The following is a 24,718-nucleotide window of genomic DNA, read 5'->3' as shown; positions in this document are numbered from 1 at the left end:
GGCAAAACTCATGTAGAACTCAGTCTTGCCACACTGCTGTAGATGATAACAGTGTTTTTATAAATACATTAATAACAAAAGGAGAGCCAAAGAATTCTCCCATTCTTTACTGAGCATGGGGCAGTAAATGTGGTCATCAAGGATGAGAAAAAGACTGAGGTACTTAATGCTGTTTTTTCCTTGGCTATGCTCAGGGAAACCAGCCCCCTGAGCTGGTAGACAGGGATGGGGAGCAGAATAGACTCCCTGCAATCCAGGAGGAAGTAGTTAGTGACCTTCTGTGCCACTTAGACACTCACAAATCTAGGGCTGGATTGGATTCACCTGAGGGTACTGAGGGAGCTGATGGAAAAGCTTCCCAAGCAACTCTCCATCGTTTATCTTTAGTCCTGGTTAATGTGGGAGGCTTTGGATGACTGAAGGTTGGCCTGTGATGCCCATCTTACAGAAGAGTTGGAAGAAGGATCCAGGGAGCTACAGGCCTGTCAGCCAGGGAAGGAACAGATCCCCTTGGCTGCAATCGCAGCGCACATGCAGGACAACCACGGGATCAGGCCCATCAGGCATGGATTTGGGAAAGGAAGACCCTGATCTTCTATGGCCAGGTGACTCACCTACTGGATGAGGAGAAGGATGTGGGTGTTGTCTACCTGGACTTCAGTAAAACCTTCAACACTGTCTCCTACAGCATTTTCCTGTAGAGGCTGGCAGCCCATGGCTTGGACAGGTGCACGCTTTGCTGGGTTAAAAACTTGCCAAAGCCAGGCCCAGAGTGGGGTGAGGAAGGTTCTGGAGAGTCAATCATATGAGGAGGAGCTGGGGGAGCTGGGAGTGTTTAGCCTGAAGAAAAGGAGACTCAAGGGAGACCTTATCACTCTCTACAACTACCAGAAAGGAGGCTGTAGCCAGGTGGGATTGGTCCCTTCTCCCAGGTAACAATCAATAGGACAAAAGAAAATTGCTTCAGGCCAGGGAGGTTCAGATTGGAAATCAGGAAGAATTTATTCACTGAAAGGTTGGTTAAGAACTAGAATGGGTTCAAGAAATGACTGCACATGACTTCTAGTGCCATGGTTCAGGTAACAGGATTGGTTTTGGTCAAAGCTTGGACTTGATGGTCTTGAAAGGTCTTTTCCAAGCTTAATTATTCTATCTGATTTGCATCCACGAGCAAAAAGGCTAAAAAGGCCAAAGAGGATGAATTAGTTTGGATTGAAACTCAGCAGCTATAGTGGGTCCTCCTAACTAAAGCTTGGTCAGCTCTGATGTTGTCAGCAGGGCTTTTGGAGGGAGCACCAGGAAGGGCTACACGTTGTCGTTCAGCCAAGGCATGCAGCTCTCTGCTGGAGATTAACTGTGATCTTGTGTCTATTGTAACCATAGACTGTCTCAATAGGAGGGCTGCTTAGGCATGGAGAGGATTTACTTCATTGTTGAAATAACTTTTGGCCCCTGAATGTCTCCGAATACAGCTACCGAATAAATTCCTTGGGGCTCTGTTTCTGACCATTATTTTTACCACCCATTCTTGACTAAGATTGTGACAGAGAGATCAGTGTCCTCTTTTTACTGCTAGGAAAAAAAAATATTTTCTGTGCAAACCAAAGTGTGTTTCTCCATGCTGTACTTAGTTTAGACCTCTATATGTTTTTGGGTATGGACTTGGAAAACTTTGGAATTTTTTATTTGTTTTATTTCTACCTGATTTGAGGTTGATTTCTTATGTATTTTTTTTTCCTATAGCTTTGAATTTCTTACTTGCTATACATGTAACTGACATTTCAAAAAGTCAAGTCCTGTACTCTCCCCTTCTACATATACTTTTTAGCATTTGGAAATGAGGATCCTCAAAATAACTGTTGATCAACAATACATATTAATGTGCCTTCCATGCAGAAAACAAATCTTGAAAAACCTCCATATATAGCTTTACTTTTAACTTGTACCTTTAAATTGTGCATATGGGATTGGAAAGCATGCATTAATGTGAGCCTGGAGAATTTATGTGATGAAAACCTTGGGGGATAGGGGACAGTGGTTTTAAAGTGGATGTTCAGAACAAGGTTCCCATGTGGACAGTAGTTTTTCAGAGGGTGAGTGAGTTGACCATGATTTGAGGGTAGTAGTCATTATGCTTGAATATAAATGCAGTGTAAGTTCCTAAATAATTGTGTTCCAGATTAGTGCTTGCATTAGAGAAAATTAATTTGTGATTGCTGAAATATTTTTGAATATGCAATAAAATGGTTTGTTTTCTCCTGTCCAGTTCAGACTAATTATTGTAATTTTAACATAAAAAATGGAATAAGGTGGTAGTTGATCCAGTGATGAAGAGGGTTTAGAGTGCAGTTCAGATTTTAGTTGTATAAATAAAGTATCTTTATTCTTCTAAAAGAAGAAATCATCAATTAAAACATAGGCAATACATTGTTTAATTCCTGCAACCCTTTTTCCCTGTGGTAGTACTAGATTTTGAGTTTAATTCTTCCCTACAGACAGTCCTCACTCTTCAATGCAAATGCATGAGTTCATTGGTTTCAAAGTAAAAATCTTCACAATAAGTACTGGTGGTGATAGTAAGAGAAATTAACAGTCAAATTTGCAGGACTGTGTGTAACTGCATCATGTTTTGACAGTTTAGCCTTTAATTTTAATTCTTATTAATATCACTGGGAGCTATCACTGAGCAGAGTGGTGGGGTGAAGGCAGTCAGAGGCTGAAAATCTGGCATCACCCCAGGGTCTGTGGAGAATGCTTAGCAGAAGAGTTCTGCCTGTTCAGCTCATATACTATTAAGTGTAAACAGTACATTTCTGGTGCCTCACATATGATCTTGGATTTATGAAGACAAAAAGCAGGATATTTGAGAACCCTCAGGCTTCCATGAGACATTTCCAAGGAGGAGGCAGCACTGCTGGGGCTGTGTGTGACAGGTGGTTCCTGAACTGTCAAGATGAATATTGAGTTGTGTAATATATTTCTTGGTGACAGAAATGAGTAGTTGTGTAACTATATGAAAAAAGGACAATACATTTATTTATTCTTTGATTGTCATGATCTTTTAAATTTTTATTTCCATTTAGTTTTGCCTCACACAGATAGTTACTTTAAAATATTATTCAATTTCATACCTGCTGAGAAAAGTATTTTTTTATCATCCATTCCTCACTGTCCATGCAAGATGCCATCAAATAAGCCTGCCCAGAGGAATTCCTGAACATCTGTTCTATCTTTGCCTATCCAAGCTTTGTATTTGAAACAGGGTAATCCATACCTTTGATTTAGAATAGGTTTCGGAAGGAATGGGAAAGAAGGGATGGATGGGTTTGAGCTTTTTGAACTTCTTTTATTTTCAAGATCCATTAGCTGGGACTTGCAAAACTTGATGAACTGCCTTGTCATCCCTGATTATGGTGTGCAGTTAAAAGAATAATATATATGCATGTGATTTGGGTATGGTAATGTAATCAAAAATACCTTATGGAAACTCCAGAGCATTTAATTTACTCTTATTTTCCTGACTCCCAAGTCTTTGCAGTACTGCTTCAGCATTCACAAATTATAATTGGATGATATGACCTTGGATTTAAAATATTGGATTTGATGCAAGATCAAATACAGGTTGAACAAGTGGAGTCTCTTGGTCTTCTGGGGGAAATTCATTCCTCTGAACTTTAGCTAAGTGCTTGACAGCTAGCTAAAATGAGATACTGACTCTTCATGCTTGTTAACAAAGAAAAGGAGAAAGCCTGGCAGCTCCAAAAGCAGATTTCTTCCCACTTACAATAACTGCTGCATGAATTGCCCTCTCAAGAGGACTATTTATCTCTGTGAATTATAGAGATTGCCAGTTTCTAACATAGTAATTTTAACTCAGTGAATTCCTCCCATTATGCCACATTGTTGGCTGTCTTCATTTTAGATTTTAAGTTGTGTTAGATCACATTAAAGGCCTCCATCTCTTCACAGACTTCTCATTTTTAGTCATTTGATTTTGCTAACTTGATCACCGAGGGAATAGTAGCAGCATGTGTCTACCAAAAGATAACTGTGCCAAAAAAGCAGAGACAAATCATCTACTGAAGTCTTGGGAGCTCAGCCAGGCCTGCTTTCTGTTCTACAAGATTTCCTGGTCTTTTTCTTCTTAAAAGACCAATGTCACCATGCTTGGTTAAGCAGGGAGATTGGTGGCTTTGGTGACTCGACCTCAGTAGTGCTGCTGCACTGGATGCTGGTGGTGCCCAGCTAGTGCTGTGCCTCTGAGCTGAAGAGAAGAGGGTTTATGGCTCTTCAGGCCTCAGTTCTCCACTCAGCTTCCATCAAGGATTCCATCTGGCCAGTGTGGGGATGACTCTGCTTATGGATACTTTTGGCAAGGACATGACACAAGCTGAAGGCAGCTGTGTGTATAGTGCTATTCAGGCTCTTCCCATTGCAAGGCAACAGTTTACTGCCCAGACAGTGTTATTTTGGGCTTGGGTTCGCTCTGTAAATTCTTTGAGGAATCTAATGTTCTGGGAGTTTTGCTTTGCATGTAATTGGACTTCCTGGTTATTTGCAAAAAGCATGAAGTCTGACAGCCCCAGAATTAATAGAACCTGGTTTTTGGCAAATCCTGTTTCACAGTTGATTTATTTCTTAATCTAATTAATCAACTAGAAATATTATAAGACTATGGTGGGAACTGATGTCTTGTAAACATCAGCGTCCAGTGTCAAGAGTGAGAGTTGTAATGTCCTAATGCAGGAAACATTTTGCTGAGCTTTTATATCTTTTTACCAAAAAATCTGCAAGAGAAGAAAATATTTCATACCACTTTCCTTCTGTAGATCTTCTGGTGTCTAAAGAGGGTTTGCCTCTGGTTATTTCCTTCAGCAGGCTGCTGATAAAGTCTCTACGCTGCTGTTTGATCAGTGTTTCCAAGGAGGTACAGTATATTGTCTAAGGTTTTAGGTGTGTTTTCCTTCCTCCTGCCTCTCCAGCTTTTGACGGGACTGCTTGGATGTCTGTAGTGGTAGCAAAGCAAAAGTAAGACAAACTTTTTTCCTTCCAGTGAATGTCAGGATCATATCCCTGCAGTGCTGGGCAATGCAGAAGGAAGGCAGAAGAGACAGTGCATTGATTGAAGAGATGAGCATTTAAGGATAAGGTGTGACAAGTACGTGTAACTGCTGATGAGAATAAAATAGGGATGAAAGGTGAGAATAATAGTGAAAGATTATGAGCTATTACATATTCTTAGTTTTGTGACATTACGCAGCCCTGACCTACCTAAATGATTGATTGTATGAAACAAATCAGGTGGTGAAATAGAGCTGATCTCTTTTCTTCCCCTTAGTGGTTACCAGTTGGGAAAGCCTGGTAGGTTTTTTGTCAGAAACAGAGCACAAGCACAAAGGAGTATCCATAAAAAGAAATGTAGTGAGGATACTGAGAGCAGAGGATGGTAGGAAAAGATAATTTACATTGAATGCCTGTGTGAGGCTGCAGGACTCTGGAGTAGTAAACAGATAATATGTAAAAAATATGTAAGAGACAGAGAATGTGTAAGAGAATATGTAGGGGAGAAGTCAGTGTGTGTGCCTTTGCTTCTGCTGATATTTCTGTGTCTGATGGATGCCAGAAACAGGCATTCATGTGTGAGCAGCTGGGGCTTTGCTCCATGCAGGACAGCCTGGCTGGCAGCAGGGCTGCCTCTGCACACTTCCTTTCCTCCCACTGCAGGAGCAACTGTTGAGTTTAAAGAAAAACAATGGTTCTTCTACAAGTAATAGCCCTTGCAAAGGCGCCTGCTTTTTGTCACAGCACGAGTCAGAGTCTTGGTTTCGGACAGCTGTAGCTACAGCAGAGCTCTGCTCCAGCACAGGGGTGAGGGGCAATGGATGCAGCAAAAGGGACCACCTGGTTCCTGTGTGCTCGGACCTGCTTTCCTTACCTCTCCCCTGGGGAACAAAGAGGCCCTGCTGCTACATGTACACGGTAGGAGACTTGGGAAATGGTTTTTAGTAAGAAGTGTTGGACCAAGGCAATAGCATAGCCCATCATCTTTTCACAGCTATGTTGTTCCAGAGATTCTCATCTACTACGAAAACCCTGATCATAAATTTTGAGGTAAATATATGAGGGTCCTTCTTGAGCCTCATGGGTACATGTCACCCATGAGGTGACACTCCCGAGTATGTATTTAAAAATATAATTATTTCTGTTCACAAGTAAGAAATGGGCAGATCTGGGTGCTGTAGGACTAGGACTGGTTGCACATCTGGGAGAGAAGCTGTTGGTGGCCCATTGGGTTAGTCTTGCTGGAAGGTGGAACATGACTTAATTGACTGAGGGTTTCTGTTGGTGTTTTACTTCTCCTGAAGAATTTTTTGAGCTTTCCATCTCCTGAGCACAGCAGGCATCTGCAGAATTACTGCGGCATGATGCAAAGAGAAGGGGGGAGAAAAGCGTTGACTGTGGGATCCTGACAAGCATTATTTAAACCATTGGAGAAGTGCAGCAGATTGACTCCCTGGCCGTCACTGCTGATAATGCTGCTCATAGAGCTTGTCAGCATTCCAGCTCCACGTTTTTATAACCATTTAATTACTGCCTGTATTGAATGTAGCTGGAATTCGCTATTGCAGCTAATGCTCTGGAAATTCACTGTAGACTATAAGAAAGTGAAGAATTTCAAGGAGATAGACAGGCTGTAATGAGTTTGCTCATCCTGTTAGGTAGCATCTCTTTAACAGCCCCAATAAACAGTCTGTTTGTTTCGTGTTTGGGTGGTTTTTGTTGTTGTTTTTAGGATACAGTGTCCTTGATTTGATAATGTTTTGCTTTCCTCAAAATCACAATCCCTTTCTCAAAACTTAATTTGACTTTATATTATTAAATATGTTTTGTCTTTTACTTTCTTCTGACTCCCCATGCCTGCCAGAAGGTGGTGGTGGCCATGCCATGGCCCAGCACGGACGTCTTGTTCCTCTTTTATCCAAGGCATCCATTTGCATAGAGCACTAAAACCCTACTGCCACAAATTGATCTGACTGATGGGTGCTGAGCTGCTGTGAAGTGACTTGAAAATACTGGTTAGAGAGTGCTATGAATGTTATAAAGATATTTTGTCAGGGAGACAATATTTCTGTGTATTGGTAGATAGAATTCCTGACATGAACGTGTTGTCATCATTCACCAGAGCACAGCACATGGCTCCTGGGATGCCTCTCCCCTTGCTGCTGTGCTTTCCCATGGGGACAGCTCTGCAAGCTGCACAGCACAGCCTGGGAGCTTCTTGCAGCACCTGTCCCAACACAGGGCACTGCCAGGGTGAGAGAGGTGCTGGGGTCCAGCATCAGCTCCCTGTGTGCAGCCTCTGCACGGAGCAAAGGGGAGCAGGCAAGGGCAGCCTGGCTCAGCAGCACTGGTTATCTCTGTGCCCCCTCTCTTTCCTTCTTCCCTTCCTTAGCAGAAGAGTTTAGAGGCTGCTGCTGTGGGAAGGAAAGGGTAAAAGGGCAGGTGAAATGTTTTGGGCAGTGAGGGAAGAGATTGGCATAAGTAGGGTGGGTGAGAGGGGTGTGCAGTGTGTGCCTGTGGGAGGGAGGCAGCAAAGAGGCTGGGGTACATGCTGGCTGAAGGGGACACTGCTGCTGCTCAATTCCTGACAGAGGAACAAGTGTAGAATTGGTCCTGGGGTAGAACCACTGTGATCAGGTAACAGCTGCTGGAGGAATGGGGAGCCAGAAATCTCTAATAGCACCCTAGGACATGGCATGTGTTGAAAAGATGCATGTACATCTTTGTACATTTATAAATGTCCATGTATTACTGTATTGACTTGTGTCTATACAGTTGCTCTCTTGCTACTGAATTATCTCATTAATACTTGTGTTGAAGAGGGCTTTCTGGTCATTGATCATTAGTGTCACTGCATGCTTAGTACAAATCCTATAAACCTCAGAGTGTGAGCCAGATCTAGTGTTTGTAAGCAAAACTGAGATCCAGGGATTGTGCTGTCAATCTGCAAGAATCCTATGAGTCTCCTAGTCCTGCCTCTGAAGGTGGTGATGATGATCGGTCCCTTCAGTGGACTAAGACAAGGCAGTGGAATATAAATAGTGTGAAAAACAGTCTTGAGGAAGCTGGAGTGACCTAGAAGTACTGTATTTACTGGCACGTACTTCAGAACTGGTCTGCCCTCTTTGCAATTGATAGGTTTGTACATTCTCTAATCTATCATGCATTTAATGAAAGAACTACATAATAACCCTTGGTTAAACGAAGAGTGAGTGTATACAGCACTCCAGTATTCTCAGCTCCTAACTTGGGGTAACTAGTGGGCCATTATTTACCCACCAGAACAAGTTTCTAACACTCTCTGTGCTGGAAGAGATGTAAATGTCACAGACGTACCTCTGCCACCAGCTAGCTTAAAACCCTCTCCCAGATCCTCATCTTTTTTTCTTAAATTCAATAACCAATCAGCAGATTCCTCAAAGGTTTTGCTTTAAGCTATCAATCTGCTGCCAACTTTACTTCAGCCTCTTATAGTCTCTAAAAATTGAGAGTCTCTTATAGTCTCTAAAATTCTTAAGAATTAGTCTTTAAAGAGTTGTAGATGAATAGTGAATTATAGATAAATACTGAATTTTAGATAAATATTGAATTATCAGTTTCCGTTATTTGCTGAAATCTAGAGTTTCAAACTTGTCCTTTAAAAACTGGAGCACAAACCTACAATAGCGATACATTCAAAGGTCAGCTTATTTATGTGAGTGATCTCTTTAGAAATATATGTTTATATGATTCCCATGGTCTTTGGTGTCCAAGATGAGAGGAGTCACCCTGATTGTAGGGATACAGACAGGCTGGTGTTTGCAGTCTGCACTGAGGTACGGTGTCAGCACTAAAGCTGACCTCAAAGCTCTTTTTCAATGGTTCCATTTAGGATATCTCTTGTTGAACTGGAGTTCAACAGCTACTCATGTTGCTATATAACCTGCCAGTGTTAGTTTTCCTCCCACTTCCCATGCTTTGCTTCTTTATAGAGTATTCATATCTTCAGCTTTGACCATTTGACCTGAGCTAACTCCCACTGATAATGAACCCAGTGACTTTGGCAGAAATTGTGAGTGACCTTGAGATCAGAAGCTCTTTGAGGCAGAAATTATTCTTGATACATTCTTTTCCTGTCTGTGCCCATCAGTGCTGTTGCTGTTAAAAAAAAAAAAAAAAAAAAAAAAAAGCAGCAGCACTGATATAATCTGATTGTGCTCTCTGCAAGTAGCAGAGAGACCTGCCCTTGAGCTAAATAAAGCAAACAAGCCTCAAACAGATAGTTATCCCTGTTGTGTATCCTTAAGCCTCTGTAAAAGCACAGATGATGTGGCTGTGCTTTCAGCTCCTCATTTCAAAGGTGCTGCCACAGCAGAGCATAAAGAAGACCAGTTACACCAACGAAACATACATATGTACTACCCTTTGCTTTCAGTCTGCAAGCCTTGAAAGCTTATTTACTTTTGCAACAGGATTATCCCCAGGTCTCACAGGACAGACATACAGCAGGGTATTTTTTTCCGTTTTGTGTGCATTGGCCTGACCGTGCGTGGCCAAGACAGCGACTGTGAGGCTCAGCAGAGCCGCTGTTAGGCTGCACGTGTCTTGAGCACTTTTCATTATATGTGCCCATACAGGCTCTGCCGGGCATCCTCATCTGCCTAACTGCTCCCAGTCACTGGAGCTAACCTTGCTTCAGACAAATGCTTTAATATCGATATTTTTATCTAACAGCAGAATTTAGGCTGCAGCTCCAGTGTGAAAACCTTTTATGCCTGAGGTGATGCTGAAAATTTATGTCCTGATGGAGGCCCTTCTTCGGAAGTAGCAGTGATAACAACGGAAAATTCTTGCCACTATTAGTTGTAAAAGCATCCTAGCAACTGTGTCACCCCACTCAGGTCTTTTCAGTGTTTTTACAAACAGCACCTGCTACTGCCGTCTCTGTTTCAGGGAATGCAATGCAGCTGTAACAACATGGGGAGATACATGCATGATTTTTATTGTGGGCTTTTCTGCCTGCTTATTTTCTTGTCGTGTCCCTTTTGTCCTTTAACTTGTTCTTGATTTCTAAGATCTTTGGGAGGGGACCAGCTTTTTGTTCTGTGTTTGAACAGCATCTGAGGCTGTCATGCCCTGGTTCCTCACTAATCCTGGTAAGTGATCCAGTAGTACAAATGGCAAATAAATTTGAGATACAAATAAATTAACATTCTTCTCACTGATTAAACAAATGGTTTTCTCTGTGATGATTTGAACCCGGGTTGCATTTTATTACAGCGCTTTGAAGCTCAGTTTCTTTTCCAGCCTCTGTTATCAGCCTCTTGTGCTAGTGATCGAAAAGTACTTGGCAGGCAGTTTGCAGACTTTGAAAAACAATGGGTTGTACTATTTTAACTTGGCTTTGACCTAACCTGAAACAGTCAGAACTGGTATTTAGCAAATGTGTTTTGATGTGCCCAGTCGACTTCGCTTGCTGAAAGCAGCTGCTGTGAGCAACCTGTCTTGCCCTACAGAGAGATGGGGGACTTTGCTGGCCCCGACATCAGCACAGGGCCAGGACAAACTCAGTAATTCTCTATAGTGGGGCCTGAATGAAGCAGGGAATTACTTTACCTTTAAATTGAAGATTAATGTGATTTTTTTTTTCCTGGGACAGAAACCACTGTTGTTTTCTGTAAGGATAAAGTGCCCACTGAAACGGGATTATATTTACATTATTATTGCAGGGCAGTCTGTGAAATAGGCTTTCTGTGCCTCAGTAAAGAGCCATGACCCCTCACAGACTTATCTTTTAAGCTGCATGCTAAACCCAGGGCGGCTTATGGCTCAAAGCTAATGGGGATTTAACTTCTCACTGAAAGGAATTTGCAGCCTAACCCTATTTAGATGCTCTTTGCTCTCATTGATTAAATGCCCAGTCCACTGCAAGAAACCTAATAGAATCATAACTGTATAAATTTTCCAGATGAAAAAATGGATGCTGGGAAACTCTATGCAATATTTATTAGAAAAGGAGTTTGATCTTAAAAAGACATTTTAAATCAAAATGTCAATTCGCAGTTCTGTTTTGTTTGTAGAGAAAGAAAAGAATTTGAATGAAGATGTATTTTTAAAGCACTTCACAAAACCATTTCATGGAAAAAAAAACTGTTTCTGAAATCAGTATTTTTGTGAGGATTTTCATTGTTTCCCTTGTTCACTGTGTTCAATTATTTTTTGAGATCCTATCTGTAGAATAGTTTTATTTCAGTCTATTTAAAAGTAATAAACCTACCCCTCCTCCCAAGTATTTCTCACCCCAAATTGCATTATGCACTGAAGTTCCAGGAGGACCATATTCCATCACAGATCATTGGCATTTTTTAAGATACAGTAACTATAGCTCCTCAGGGACGAGAACAGAAGAGCTGTCATCTTGGTAAGAGACTTTGAGATGCAAAGAGCAGCACACGATGCCATCCACAGTCCTATGGCACCACAGTTGGGTTTCAGCCTCAGTTTCTGTGCATCAGTTCTGAGAATTTCCCTTGCCTGCTCCAAGTGCAGGTGGTTTCGGAAAACCTTTTACCTGATGCTAATGACTGGTGTGCTCATTCTTTAATTGTTGATTGTTGTAGTTTGTTGATGGGATTTCAGTGGCTTATTCCTAGAGAAAACCATAATCCCTGGTAGAAAAGAGCTCCATTCATTTGGGAGCCAAAGAACTGAGGCACAAGGACGTGGTTTAATATTCATTGTTCAATTCTTTTCATCATCCTTCCTGCTTATACAGTCCTGTTTCCTTTACCCCTTGAAATACAAGGGGTGGTGTCATGTGAGCTCTTCTCTCCTTTCCAGTGCCTCAGTGAGCAATCTGTCTGCTTCAGGTGGTTTTCTTCTAGCCTGTAGATGAGCCAGGAAATAGGTGTACAGCCAAGGTTCATTCCACGTCTGCCATTCTTCTGCTGCGTAATCTTGCAAATGACTTGAGGTAGAGTGGAGGCATCTTGAGGCTGTGCTTGGATTTCAGAACCAGACAAAGGTGCACTTGACCTATGTAAAAACAGAGCTACTGCATTATGCCATGTCAGAAACATTCATCCCAGTTTCCCCTAATCAGTTTAGGATTTGTGTTTGCCATTGATCTTAAATAGTGTTTATATTCCTTTCTCCTTTTGTCTATTCCTCCCTTCCATGTATGGATAAATATTCCTAATCTCTGGTACTTGAGGACTCTGGATATGGCCATTGGCCTGTCCTGGTGGTAAGGCTGCAAACTAAAAGACTCCCCAAAACAAAGCATAGCCCAGCCACAGCAAGTTCTTAGCTGAATGCGTGCCCCGTGTTTGTTCGTTTTCAAAGCTCTTGGTATTGTCCAGTGAAGAATGAAAAGGGTGAATTGAAACCTTGTGAGTGATTGCAGCTCTGCTCTTCAAAATAAATCCTGGAGATCTTAGAAAATCTTCAAAGATCTTATCGTAGGGAGAAGACAGTAGGCATTGCCAATCCAGTCTTCACTGGCACTAGCATCCCTGTGAGTTCTTTAAAGAGGAAAAGTAATGTAGGTAGAAATTGAGTGTAATGCTGAGAACTCTGTCACTGACTTACTGCATGACTTTGAGGAAGGCAGTTTAACTTACCTGTGTCAGTTTAGCCATCTGTAAAAGAGGTACAATCATATACAGCATAATAATTTCCCTCTCAGTGAGTGCCATTTTCAGTCTATCCTGTACTACTTAATGATTTGTGTGCCTGCTGAAATAACAGCATCCTCTAAAACCGTAATACCCTTATGTATTTTTCACATAATCACTAGCGGCTGAAATATTTGTTCTGACACTTGAGATTACTCATGTAAATAGAAAAATTATAGCATGCTGGCAATGCCAGACACCTTGAATTCCATCTGAGTATGTGGGTGATGGGAGAGGGATCTATAAATACTGATAGAGTCAGGGAAACAAACATGAGCAGCACACAAGAAATTCTGAATCAACTCATTCCTGACATTTAGGTAAAAGATTTTAAAATATAACATCAGTTTTTGGTAGGAGAAGGCCCTTAGAAATCTGAGCATTCCAGTTCCATTGAAGAAATGTATTTTGCACCATTTCTCTGCTTTACATGAAGTTACATTTTTCTGTTGTACTTTTGAGTAAGGTTACCTACTCCATTTACTCCATTTGACTAAACTACATATTTTTTTCCTTTAATTTTTTTTTTTTTTTTTTTTTTTTTTTTTTTATTTGTTAAACTTAGGACACATTCAGCTTCAGCTTTGGGGACAAGCAGAACCTCCAGTTTGGTTATCAGTGAGTGACTCACAGGTCCCACAATGCTTTTTCTCAAAATGTGACTGCTAATTTCCATGTTCAGCTCCCAAATTGCCAGTTTCAGATGTTTTTCCATTTCCATTATGAAAGATCTGCGTAATTCTAATTGCAGAGTTCAGTGTCACATAACAATGTAGCAAATGAGCTGTGTCACATTTTACTTAAAAATGTAGTAGGTTAGATAGCTCCCGTCTTCAGGTTTTGGCAGTAGTTTTTTCAATTTGTAGTGTATTTGCTAAGAGACACTTGTGCAATGTAGCTGCTCCCTGTTCTCCACTGAGTCCTGTTTCTTTTGAGTACAAGTTCATTTTACTTAAAAATGTAGTAGGTTAGATAGCTCCCGTCTTCAGGTTTTGGCAGTAGTTTTTTCAATTTGTAGTGTATTTGCTAAGAGACACTTGTGCAATGTAGCTGCTCCCTGTTCTCCACTGAGTCCTGTTTCTTTTGAGTACAAGTTCTTCAAGATAGCATCAGTGTCTCCTAGATCAAGCTATACATGTCTTCTTTCTAACCAAACATTGTACTTCTGGGATTTACAAGCTAAAACTGGTTTTTCAGATTATGAAGACATGTATATGCAGTTATTTTGCTGCAGTATGTAAAGTTTTTGAAAGATAGATTAATAGCTTATGAGACCTTGACTCTAGAATTCATCCAATTATTGTTAGTGACATATCAAAACTCTGAACTGAATGCATCCAATTGATTGAAACAGAAAATTTGAAATTTAAAATAAACTAAATTACTTGAAGGAAACTGTGGCACATTCAGTGTAGTAGGTATAAGTAATGGACATTATAATGGGAAGTATTGAGAAACACCCAATGGAAACAGTCTGCCTTTAGTTTATTATTATTATTACTTTACCAGTTTAAAAATTTTGTGTACCAGGTTAGTGACAACCTTGACAACCTGTGACTGCTTTTGATCACTTTATCAGTTTAAGTGCTAGTGTCATGTATTCAACCTCCAGTTCCATTGTGATTCTGTGGGACACAAGTTTGTGTCTAATCAGTTTCTGTTAATCTGTTTTGAACAGAAATACAGAAAATCTCACCCCAGCACAGAAATTTGTCCTGCATCCTCAAGCATGCGTGCTGTTAACTTTAAACATGGACTTTATTATTAGACCATGGAAATGCAGCTGAAAAGGAGCTGAAGGGGGATGGTTTGCAGTGACCAGCTCCAGGTGACCTCAGGGAGAAGTGGGTGGGAAGTGCTGACTGGAGGTGAAGCTTTCAGGCTGTCTGCTGCAGTTTGGTGGGGCTGAGCTGTGTGCTCTGCTCATGCTGCTCTATGTACAGTAAAAAAACATGGCTGTGTGAAGGAATGAAAGTTAATTAATATTTAGAGTTACAGTTGACAAAATTGTTACACTGCAGAAGATAAGAAAACATGTAAAGCCTTCCCTCCCTAGAAAGCATTTATGCTGACGAAACTCAGACTCTGTTGAAGAAGTGTTTGCTAAAGGGAGACATCAGGCCTGGGGAATCAGTGGCTGAATCAGCCCACATCACAGGCAAAGTCTCAGGAAAAGAAACAGAGGATAAGTAACAGAAGAATTTTTGGTGTTATACAGAAGCATGGGATGGCCTGGGAATGTAATCTCCATTATATGAGTAAGATTCACAAGTGCTGAAATCAGAGTGGATGCCCCTAGTGCAGATGGGAAGGAGGAAGTGTCCATAGGAACACTGTCCACTGCCCCAGCCAAGACCTGTGCTGGGCTTTCCCCTGCCACTTCGTAACTTCTAAAACATTCTTGGTGGCAAGTTACGTTTGTTGTTATCTACCTGATGTAGATAACACAGTGTGGCTTAATCACTGTGACTTATTCAAGTTATCAAATATCAAAACCATGTGGTTTCACAAACTGCACCCTCTCATGGCTTCTTGAGAAGAGCTTATTTAGTCCCATTTTCTCCTGTTTGATGGGGCCAGGACCACAAATCTCTTGCCTTGTTGACAAAAAAAATTCTCTTAACTACATAAAATTGCTTATTGCAAGGTACATTTGTTGTACCTTGTTGAGTGCAATTGTGTGGTGGTGCTTATAGCCTTCCTTAACATAGCTTCACCTTTCCTATAAAAGTAGCTGCAAATTTAAAAGCACATTGTGAAGTATTCTTTATATTTTAAAAATGCAGTTGTTGATCTTTTTAATCCAGCCTAGCTGTACCCTACTGAAAACTTAAACTTGAAGCTTGATTGCTTACTAGCTACATTTTGGGGCCAATTGCTAAGGTGCTTCTTTCAGGTAACTTTATCTTAAAGATGTGTTTGTCTTCTGGATCTTTCTGAAGTTATTCTTTTGCAATTTTCCTTCTTATATTCCACATAAAAAGTATAATAAGTGCAATATATTTTTAAAAGGATTTAAGAACAGCCCCTTATGATTTAAATCCAAGCCTGTCACTTTAAGAGAGGCTCAAACAGAGCCTCTCTCTGTTTGAATAGACAATTCACTGAATTTAGTGAAATTATTTTAAAAACAGCAGAAAAATGGAAGCTGAGCATAATCTCCCTACAGTGTGAGAAATGGCCAAAGCATAAAGGGGATTTTTATTCTTACAAGGCCTTTATTTAACTAATTTCTGTCTTCTTCCAGAGGTGGAGATCTGATGCTTTTGGCAGATCAAGAGGTTTACTATTTCAAATCCATTTCAGCATGGGGGATGGCAGATGATGTTAATGGATAAATAATGCTTGTCCAAGCGTAGTAACAGATGTTTCTGTAGGAAATGTAGTGGAAACATGGCCAAGCAGGACTGTTGACTGTTTTTTGGTTTATGCCCACATTAAAGCTGCTGAAAGGATCATGTGACACATCTTCATAGATGGTCTGATTCATAAATTCTTTTCTCTGGGTCTTAGTTTGATGATGGCACCAGCAGCTCATCTCATTTTTATACAGTGCTTCACTGTAAGACACTTGGCTTGAGTTTAGCGGAAATTTGATCTCTCCCATAAAGCCTAGCAGGCAAATTCTGGTACTATGGTAGAGGACTCTCTGTGCTTTTCTCCTGCAAAGGGGAATTCCTTGATCAAGTGTCTTCAATCAGATTCGAGTATGTTGTTCCCTTTACTTTCATGTTGTAAACCTACACATCCTGTCCTCATTCCTGTGGTAACAAAAGAGCTTTCCCCCGGCTTGCTGGCTTCCCCTCAGGGTCTTTGTCTTCCCTCCTAGGAAACAGTCTGAATGTGTCAGAAGAGTCCCAGTTCCTCAGAAAGGCGTCCGGCCAAGAACCTGACCAAGTTGGTCTGTAGTATTTCATTAAAAGCCTGCTTCTTCCCCCCAAAAAAGTAATCTGTGAACAGTAACAAAGCATTAATTGTGGAGTCTTGGGACTTGGCAGAAGCACAAATAAATGAAAAATAAATGAAGTGCTTTTTTGGAAGCTATGTTGCCTGTCTTGCAGATCAAAAAAATAAATCCAAACTATTTCAATGTGTATCAGTGGATTAATTCATTTGATTGCCACTTCCCTTCCTGTTCTCTTTGTGGGGAGGGGTATTCCAGAAATTGGAATTTTAATTGCTTGACCACAGTTTCTTATTAGTTGTGCAGCAAAAGGGTATGAATCATTAATTAGTACTGAATATACGGATCTCTGAAGTTGAGCTATAGGTTCAAACAAATGAGTTCATACAACTCCTGACTAAACTTACAGTTTATAAGTAAATTGAGTTAAAATAATGAAATTATTAGATTTTTTTTTCTGATTCCCTGCATGTTGTTTTCTGTGTTTGCAGTGTTCTGGTGGTCTTAAAGATTGTGGCATTTTTATATAAATATATATCTAATATTTATATATATGTTAGACATATGTATATACACTAAAGATATATATGTATGTATATATATATATAATAGTTATTAATAATTCAAAGTTATTATCCAATTGCATACTTTATATTTATTAAATATTTTGATGTTTTAATTTGTTAGGTAGTTTCATTGGCAATATATAAACCCAGTGTTTTTGATAGTTGCTTTCTTTTTCAGTCAGTACTTGAATTTGTGCCATTGTATCAAAAAGAAAATCCAATTCTTGAGTGTAATGCTCTGAAAACAGTATTATCCACATTATTACTTTAATGTCCAATAGACTGTATAATCTTTTTTCTGGTTTTAAAACTTGATGGTGGGTGTGAATAGTATAACTGCAGTTTAACTTTGCTGTATCCAGGATTCTCAGATAGTGTAGTGTGGAATAGGAATATGCCTATAATAGATACTGGTATCAACTTGTTTTCTGCTATGTGGATTAAGAACTGGTTAGTGAACAGGCTGCAGAATGTAAAAGTGTGGGGTCATCCTAAATTGCTATGTATGTAGTAGGGTTGCTAGTGCATTGTTATAAAACTGAATGTTCTGCAGTATTTGCACCCAGAATTTAGAGGTAAATAGGAAATAATTGCTGATAAAACTTATGAGTCATCTGAACAATGTGTGCCTGATTCCAGCTAAATTCATAAACTGGGCTTTGGTTATGGACATGTAATTACAGATGTTGGTGAAGTAAATGGAAAGCAGTGGGTCTGCAGTTTAAATAATAACAAAAATTATATTAACGAATCGAGTTTTGCCACCTGTTCCACTCCCATATTATATTTGTGCTTTTATATGTATCCATTTGGGGGCTTATAAAATATGAAACACACCTGAATATGCAACAGCCATAAAGTCTGGGCTGTAAAACCCAGCAGAGATCAGCCATGAATCCAGAGACCTGTGCTTGTGTTTAGTAGGAAGTGGGATGTTATTAATAGAAGCTAGAAAAATGTGTTTTGTTGGGCTTTTTATTGGTTTTTTTTTGTTGTTGTTGGGTTTTTTTTGTTTTTTTTTTTACAGAAAGCATATATTTATTTTTTCATTCAGTGGAATTTCATATGAAGATGGTGTTAGCAGTTTAACACGACATTAATAGCTCTTTATTCATATCCCTATGGCCAAGCAACCATCTTCTGTTGAAATGCAGTAGAAACTAGATGTCTGTGAGTTTAGAAGTTGGAAGGAATTTTCATAGGATGTACTTCCTCGAGGTAGTCTTCTTGGCTTTTGCTTTGTTTGAGACTCAGGTTCTGGAATGAGGATTATGTTTCTGCTCTTCCCCTACTCTTGTTTCCTTTTTCATGGGATTTTGTGAAATACTGCAGCTGTCTGCCATGAATTCACCAGTACCTCGCATGGAAACTTGGCTTTTGGCACATGGAAAGGCTTCCTCTTTTCTTCTGTCCTGTCTCTGGGGAATTAAATTCACAGTTTGTGTTCCTGCTTAGGTTTCCAGGCAAAGTTTTTAGTTCAGCTTCCTTCCTCCTCCTGCCCCTCTCTCCTTCTCTTAATTAAAATATGCTAGGGTTGAATGGATATAACTGCAACTGGGAAAGGATAAAAATAGCACAGATGAAATAGCTACACTATTGAGACCTGGACCTTTTTTGGAATCACATTTGCTGGCATGTCACTGTACCAGTGCTCCAAAACTACTGGATTACTTTTTTCAACAGAGCAATCATGAAACTCTAATTTTAAAGGGAACAAAATTTTTTTTGAAGTTGAACGTGATTTTCACAGCTTCAGCTGTTCCACTCATGGAAATTAATGACGAGATCATGTTTGTTCAGTGTTAGCAGGAATAGATTCACCACATCTGTATGTGTTCTGTTCTTGGCTTCCCTAAGGCTATGAGTACATCCAAACTGAGATGGCAGCTGCTAAACCAGTATCTCTATGACACTGGTAACAACTGCTTAATTTCAGCACCTTTGAAAGTCATGTAATTTTGGAGTACCCAAAGATGAGCACCAGGTTGGGGAGTTAGGTGACACAAGTTTTTAGATAATGGACTTTAGATTGATATCTAAAAAACTTTAGAAAAAATAATTCTCAACTCTTTTTGCCTGAAATAGTTTCTGGAAGCCTGGTGGAATTCTGTGCCAACTTTTTCCTGAGAAGATAAAAGTTGGCACAGAATAACCATTTTAAAATTTCATTTTAATTTTTAACTATATTATACATTTTTCTAAGTTTTTTTCTATATTTCTTGTAAGTAAAATCATTACATTTCTATTTTTTATAATTCTCAAATATTTTTCAAGAAATCTCAAAAAAAATTTTAAACATTTTAACAGCCTTTTATCAAGCATTAATCTTATAATTTCTCCCAATTAACAGTTAAAAAAAAATAAACCAAAAGTATCAAAAAGATATCAAAAAAATTAAAAAAAAATTTCCTATATAATCTAATAAATTTATCATCTTAAAATTCAAGTATTTTTATATAAAATATTATAATATAGTTAATAAAATAATATAATGTTAAAATAAACTAATATTAAATAATTAATTTAATAAAATTAATTTAAGAAATTAATTTAAGAAAATACTCAGAATAGTATCGGACAAGGAAATAAAAACATCAGTGTTGAATGGACAACCTTTCTGATGAATCATAAATGGTTCTTCCCAAAAAGGAATATCCCATAACATACCTAAACACAGAAGTCCTTGTGATTGAAGTTAACCAATTTTTTAAGAAAGGATAAAATGAACAATGGCGAGATAGGCACTAAGGTGTTTTAGAGAAAAAGTAGCAATAGGTGTTCACAGAGCCTGGACTCTGGATTTGTACTGGTTTCTCTCTTGGTAAAATTTTTACAGAGTGCCTTGAAAATAGTGCTGCTGAAGCTAATCACCTGATCTGTGGTTTTGATAGGAACACTGTTGTTCTCCACTCTTCTGAATACTTATCTTGCTTTCATTTTGAACTCAAAAACTTCAGTTGGCTTTCCCTAATTTAACATCCCTCACCACAATGCCCTATTGTAATTTACTCACCTTTTTGTTATTCAGTCATTCCCAGCTTCCTCAGCTGAGCTGACATGATGATCTGCACCATTTCCTTGAAATATTCTCTCAGAACATTTTAATAATTTCCACAAGCATGTTCACAATGCCCAGGCCCTTTGAGGTCATGTCACTGCTGTTTGAGTTGTGGGTACAATCAAGTGGTAGCAGCCAGTGATGCAGCCACAGCTGTGTGCTGGGGGAATATTGGCTTAACCAGGGCATTTAAATGGGATCTCTTGTCTTGTCTGAACTCCATCAGGTTTGTGAAGGGGAAGGGCTCAGCCCTTGCCCAGCACATCAATAGCAAAAGCAAAAGTGATCTTAAACTACCAAAATAATTAAAAAATGAGAAAAATGTTGCAGTATTTGCCTGCATAAAGAGGGGAATATGAAGCATGCATGTAAAAGAGGTATAATACATTAAGATAGTTTAATATTGTAAGCTAATTTCAGAATCCTACATTCACTTTTCTTATCCGTTCTGGAAAAAAGCCCAGAAGAGGCTGAGACCTAATCTGACACCTTCACTCTCACAAAAGGTTCAAACTCAATTTTATTTCCCCCATGAGAAGACTAAGAGGTGTTATTTGTTTGCTCCATATATATATATATATATGTACAAGTAGATTAGGCAAAAGTGCTTCCCGGCAAGCAGCAATAGTAGTTGAGATTAGTGGTGAGACACTGACAAGTGTGAACTAGAAGCAAGATGTGAGTTGGAATCACTGAAAGTATTGCTGGAACACTTTAGATAGGCGAATAATAGATTCACAGTCACTTGATTGAATGTCTTTCTTTAAACATCCCTGTACTTCAGACAGCTCATGGCTTCTGTGTGAAGCAATTGTTGCATGACTGCTTACCTATTGCCACAAGGTGGGATGGCTCTCCTTACATGGTATGTCTGTATGTTCTTACTTTGCCTGTTGTGTTCTTCTCCCTCATTTTACTCATAGCACCGTACTGACACTGGCAGCAGACACATCTTCATCTTCTGTATTTGCAGAGCTTCCCATGCTGGGATGCTTGGTGAGCAGAATTGATGGACAGCATCGAGGGTTAACACCAGTCCGGAGAACTCACAGAGGCAGGGAACTCCAGAATATTCATTTATTTATTGTTTTCCATCTCTTTTTCTCTCTTCCATAGTGAAATACATGAGAGAAGCGACCCCCTATGTGAAGAAGGGCTCCCCCGTGTCGGAGATCGGGTGGGAGACGCCTCCCCCCGAATCTCCGCGCCTGGGCTGCGCCTCTGCTGACCCGATGTCGCAGCTTTCACTCTCCATCCACAGGGACAGGAAGACAATTCCCCTCAAGATGTGCTACGTGACACGCAACATGACAGTGTCAGACCCCGAAAACAGGTGAATTTGTCTGGGGTTGGGATTTCACTGTCACGTTGAATGGTTGCTGTTGTTTTGCACACTGGGGTTGGCGAGCAGGAGTGGGGCTCTGGCTGCACGCAGTGACCCAGCAAGGGGAGCTGGCACTGCTTTGCTGGTGGTGTCTGAGACACATGAGGCGTGGCTCAGTTTTTGGTTATGCTAGAGGAACTTCCATGCAGTCATCCAGCACTTTAGTTGGAAATAAAATTTCAGGGGGTTGTTTTCATCCTGATTAAATGTCTGCTTTTGAAGGAAAAGACACTGTACACACTAATTGTTTACATCCTCCAGGCTGGTTAAATCTGATTCCACTAAATTGCATTTTCTTTCCTTTTTTAAATTAATATTGTTTTAAGAATGGTCTGGTTTGAGTATTCAGTTCTGGACATTAAAGTCAAAAAGAGGAGAAAAGTTCCACTTACAAGGCATTAATGGGGAATTTTTGTGACTTGTTTTTTTTCTTAATGTTAAAAATAGGATGAGGTTTTACTAGCCCTTATTTATAACATATGTGGAACAGCTGCACTGCACCAGCACATTCCCTGATCCCTTCTCTAACAGCTGCTAATAAAAACAGGAGTAGTCAAGTCAGTGATACAGACTAATTCTCCATCCAAATAATGGCCTTTTCATTTTTCTGCAGAAGCTGTGTGTAATGCCTTTGATTCTCAGCATTTACATATAGGCATAAACAAAAGTTACATTTTCATTTGCAGAAAAGCATAAGGAGAAGTGGAGAGAGAAGAAAGTGGCTTGGGAAGGATGGGTTTCTGTGTAATCTCTTGCACTGCAATTCAGAAATTGTATTAGTATCTGTATAGTTTTCCATCTTTCCTTTTTACATTTGTCTGACCTTTTAATTTTCCCCCTCCAAGCTTTATTGTTTAGTATAGCTTTACCTTGCTTTGGCTCTTCATCTCACGTAGTGGTTGTCCCCATAATCAGTGTAACTGACTGCTATAGAAATTCAATTGTAAACCAGAAATAACACTAGCAGTCCTTCTCAGTTTAGATCAAGATGTTTATTGATATTGGCCACTTTTTTTTTCCACGTACATCTGCACAGTTTAAGGTTTGACAGCTGTATCACTTGTCTGGGCATTTGTCTTTCTCTCTGTCATGGTGTGTATTTTAAAAATACTCATACTGATTGTATTTTTTTAATCAGTAAAATATAATGATATTTTACCTGCATTGACTTTATTTTCTCATATTTTTTCATATTTTCTCCCCTTTATTTTTTTATTTTATTGTAGTTTTCACCTTCTGTCACTCTCCTGGCCCTCAGTTGGTTTGAGAGCCAGGACTGACTCAGAGGGACACACATTCATGCTCATGATAACCTCTGCAATGGAGCTGACTTTTTTGAAGTATGATACATATGTGTGTTTTCTTCAGTGTTACTAGGAAGTAATGTGTGGGAGAGTCATATTGCTTGTTATCATGGTTTTCATGTTATGTTGCTGTCATTTCCTGTGGAAAGACTGACTTCTGATTTTACTGCAGTCCAGCACAGTGCAGTCTAAGATGGATTTTTCCATCCAAGCATGCAGTACCTCACCATCGTGCTAGCTGCTGTGTCGTAGTAGCACCCCATGGATTAGCATCTCTGCTGGTTTCAGTGATTTTTCACAATTCTGATCACTGGAACTCATATTTCCCAGTTTTAATGGTATTACAATGCAGTGACCCTTTCCTACTGGAATGTCTTCCAAGATAGCAATCCGATTCCAGAGCAGTAATTTTGTCTTCACTCAGACAGAGCCTAAGCCATGTCCTTACATGCTTACAACACTTCTGTTTCATAACCCACTGACCTGACACACATAGATTTTATGACTGATGGTGTCACTTTCCTGGATGGCTTTAAGAGAGCTCTGCTGGCAGGATGCCAAAGCATATGTTGGCCATTAAAGGGCTCCTTTGGACTATAACTGAGCTAATTTTCATTTAAGAGCAAGTGTGGGCATGGAAACCATGAGTTTTCCAGTGCAGCGATTTCTTCAGTCTGGGCTGGGGATGTCAGCAGCCTTCTGGGACCAGGATGAACTGATTTGATGTCCAGCATGAGAAGATACCTATGTTAAGGGACCCAAAAGGAAATGCTTGTTGGCACTGAATTGTCTCCAGTTCTTAGAAAGTTGCAGTGAAATGTGGATTTAATAGGCATGGAGGAGTATTGTTTTTCCCATTAGAGCTGTAGCCCTGCATAGGACTTTTTTTCTTCTCATGGAAGACTGACCCCAGTTCAGAGATTCTGAAGTCTGTGTCTACTCTCAGATGGTTTGGTGAACTTGTTATTTTGGAGCAGAAGTGATGTCTGATCCTTTTAGAGCCAGCAGTTCTCAGATGTCTCCTTCATCTGATCTGCCTGTGGGTTCATTCTGGAGGAGATCTTTTCTGTTACCTGATTAAAAAAAACAACTGTAAGATACCAAGGAGAAGATCCTTAATACAAACCAATACCAAAATTAGTGTGTAGGATTTTTTTTTAATAATAAAAGCATGCCAACAGGAGAAAAGATGCAGAGCATCTATGCCATTCTTCTCTAGGTGCAGGGCTTGTTATATTTTAGACTGGAAGAAACTGGTTAAAATAATTGTTGCTAAAATCAGTTGTTTGCTGTGTTTTCATTGATAAGTGACCTTTTTGGTGGCAGCAGTAAAGGTTAATGTCAGGTCTCACTGAGGAGCATCCCCTCCCAATGATGGAACATGTGGAAATGACCATGGCTAGTAATGCAAATAAGCAGAAAACCTTGCTGCAGTGTAAAAAGCTTTTCATCAATTTCTGGTGATGATATTAAGAAACAGGAGAAAAAAAAGGTCTCTCAGGTGAAATTTTTTCTGTTGGTGCTTTAAAATCTTGGGACATAATACAAAGGTGCTTCTATACACAATATTCCCTGGAGAAATGAGACAAAGCTATATGGACAGAAAAGGTTTTCTCATCTGCTTTTGAAGTCACCCTAAAATTCTGCCTACATGTCTTTCAGCCAAATCCAGGCGGTGTGGGCCTGATCCTGTCAGCACTTGGGTTTTTTTCTGCTGTTGGGGGAATGATTTCCCTGAATCATGTGTGTTTGGGGCTCACAGAGGGCAGGGCTCTGCCACAGAGTG

At 39.8% G+C, this 24,718-nt stretch overlaps 1 protein-coding gene across 1 annotated transcript in view; it reads left to right on the top strand.

Moving 5' to 3' along the window:
- The window catches only part of SNTB1 (syntrophin beta 1), a 111,308-nt gene that overhangs the window by 34,847 nt on the left and 51,743 nt on the right, over positions 1 to 24,718 (top strand). The window contains exon 2 of the mRNA XM_021546490.3: positions 21,361 to 21,577. Coding sequence (XP_021402165.1) covers positions 21,361 to 21,577 — 217 coding nt within the window. The remainder of the gene's footprint in view (positions 1 to 21,360; positions 21,578 to 24,718) is intronic.

This window comes from Lonchura striata, chromosome 2, assembly GCF_050655825.1.
Source record: "Lonchura striata isolate lonStrDom1 chromosome 2, ASM5065582v1, whole genome shotgun sequence".
NCBI classification, from domain to species: domain Eukaryota; kingdom Metazoa; phylum Chordata; class Aves; order Passeriformes; family Estrildidae; genus Lonchura; species Lonchura striata.
The sequence above is the reverse complement of the archived record's forward strand: the minus strand, read 5'-3'. Positions and strand labels throughout refer to the sequence as shown.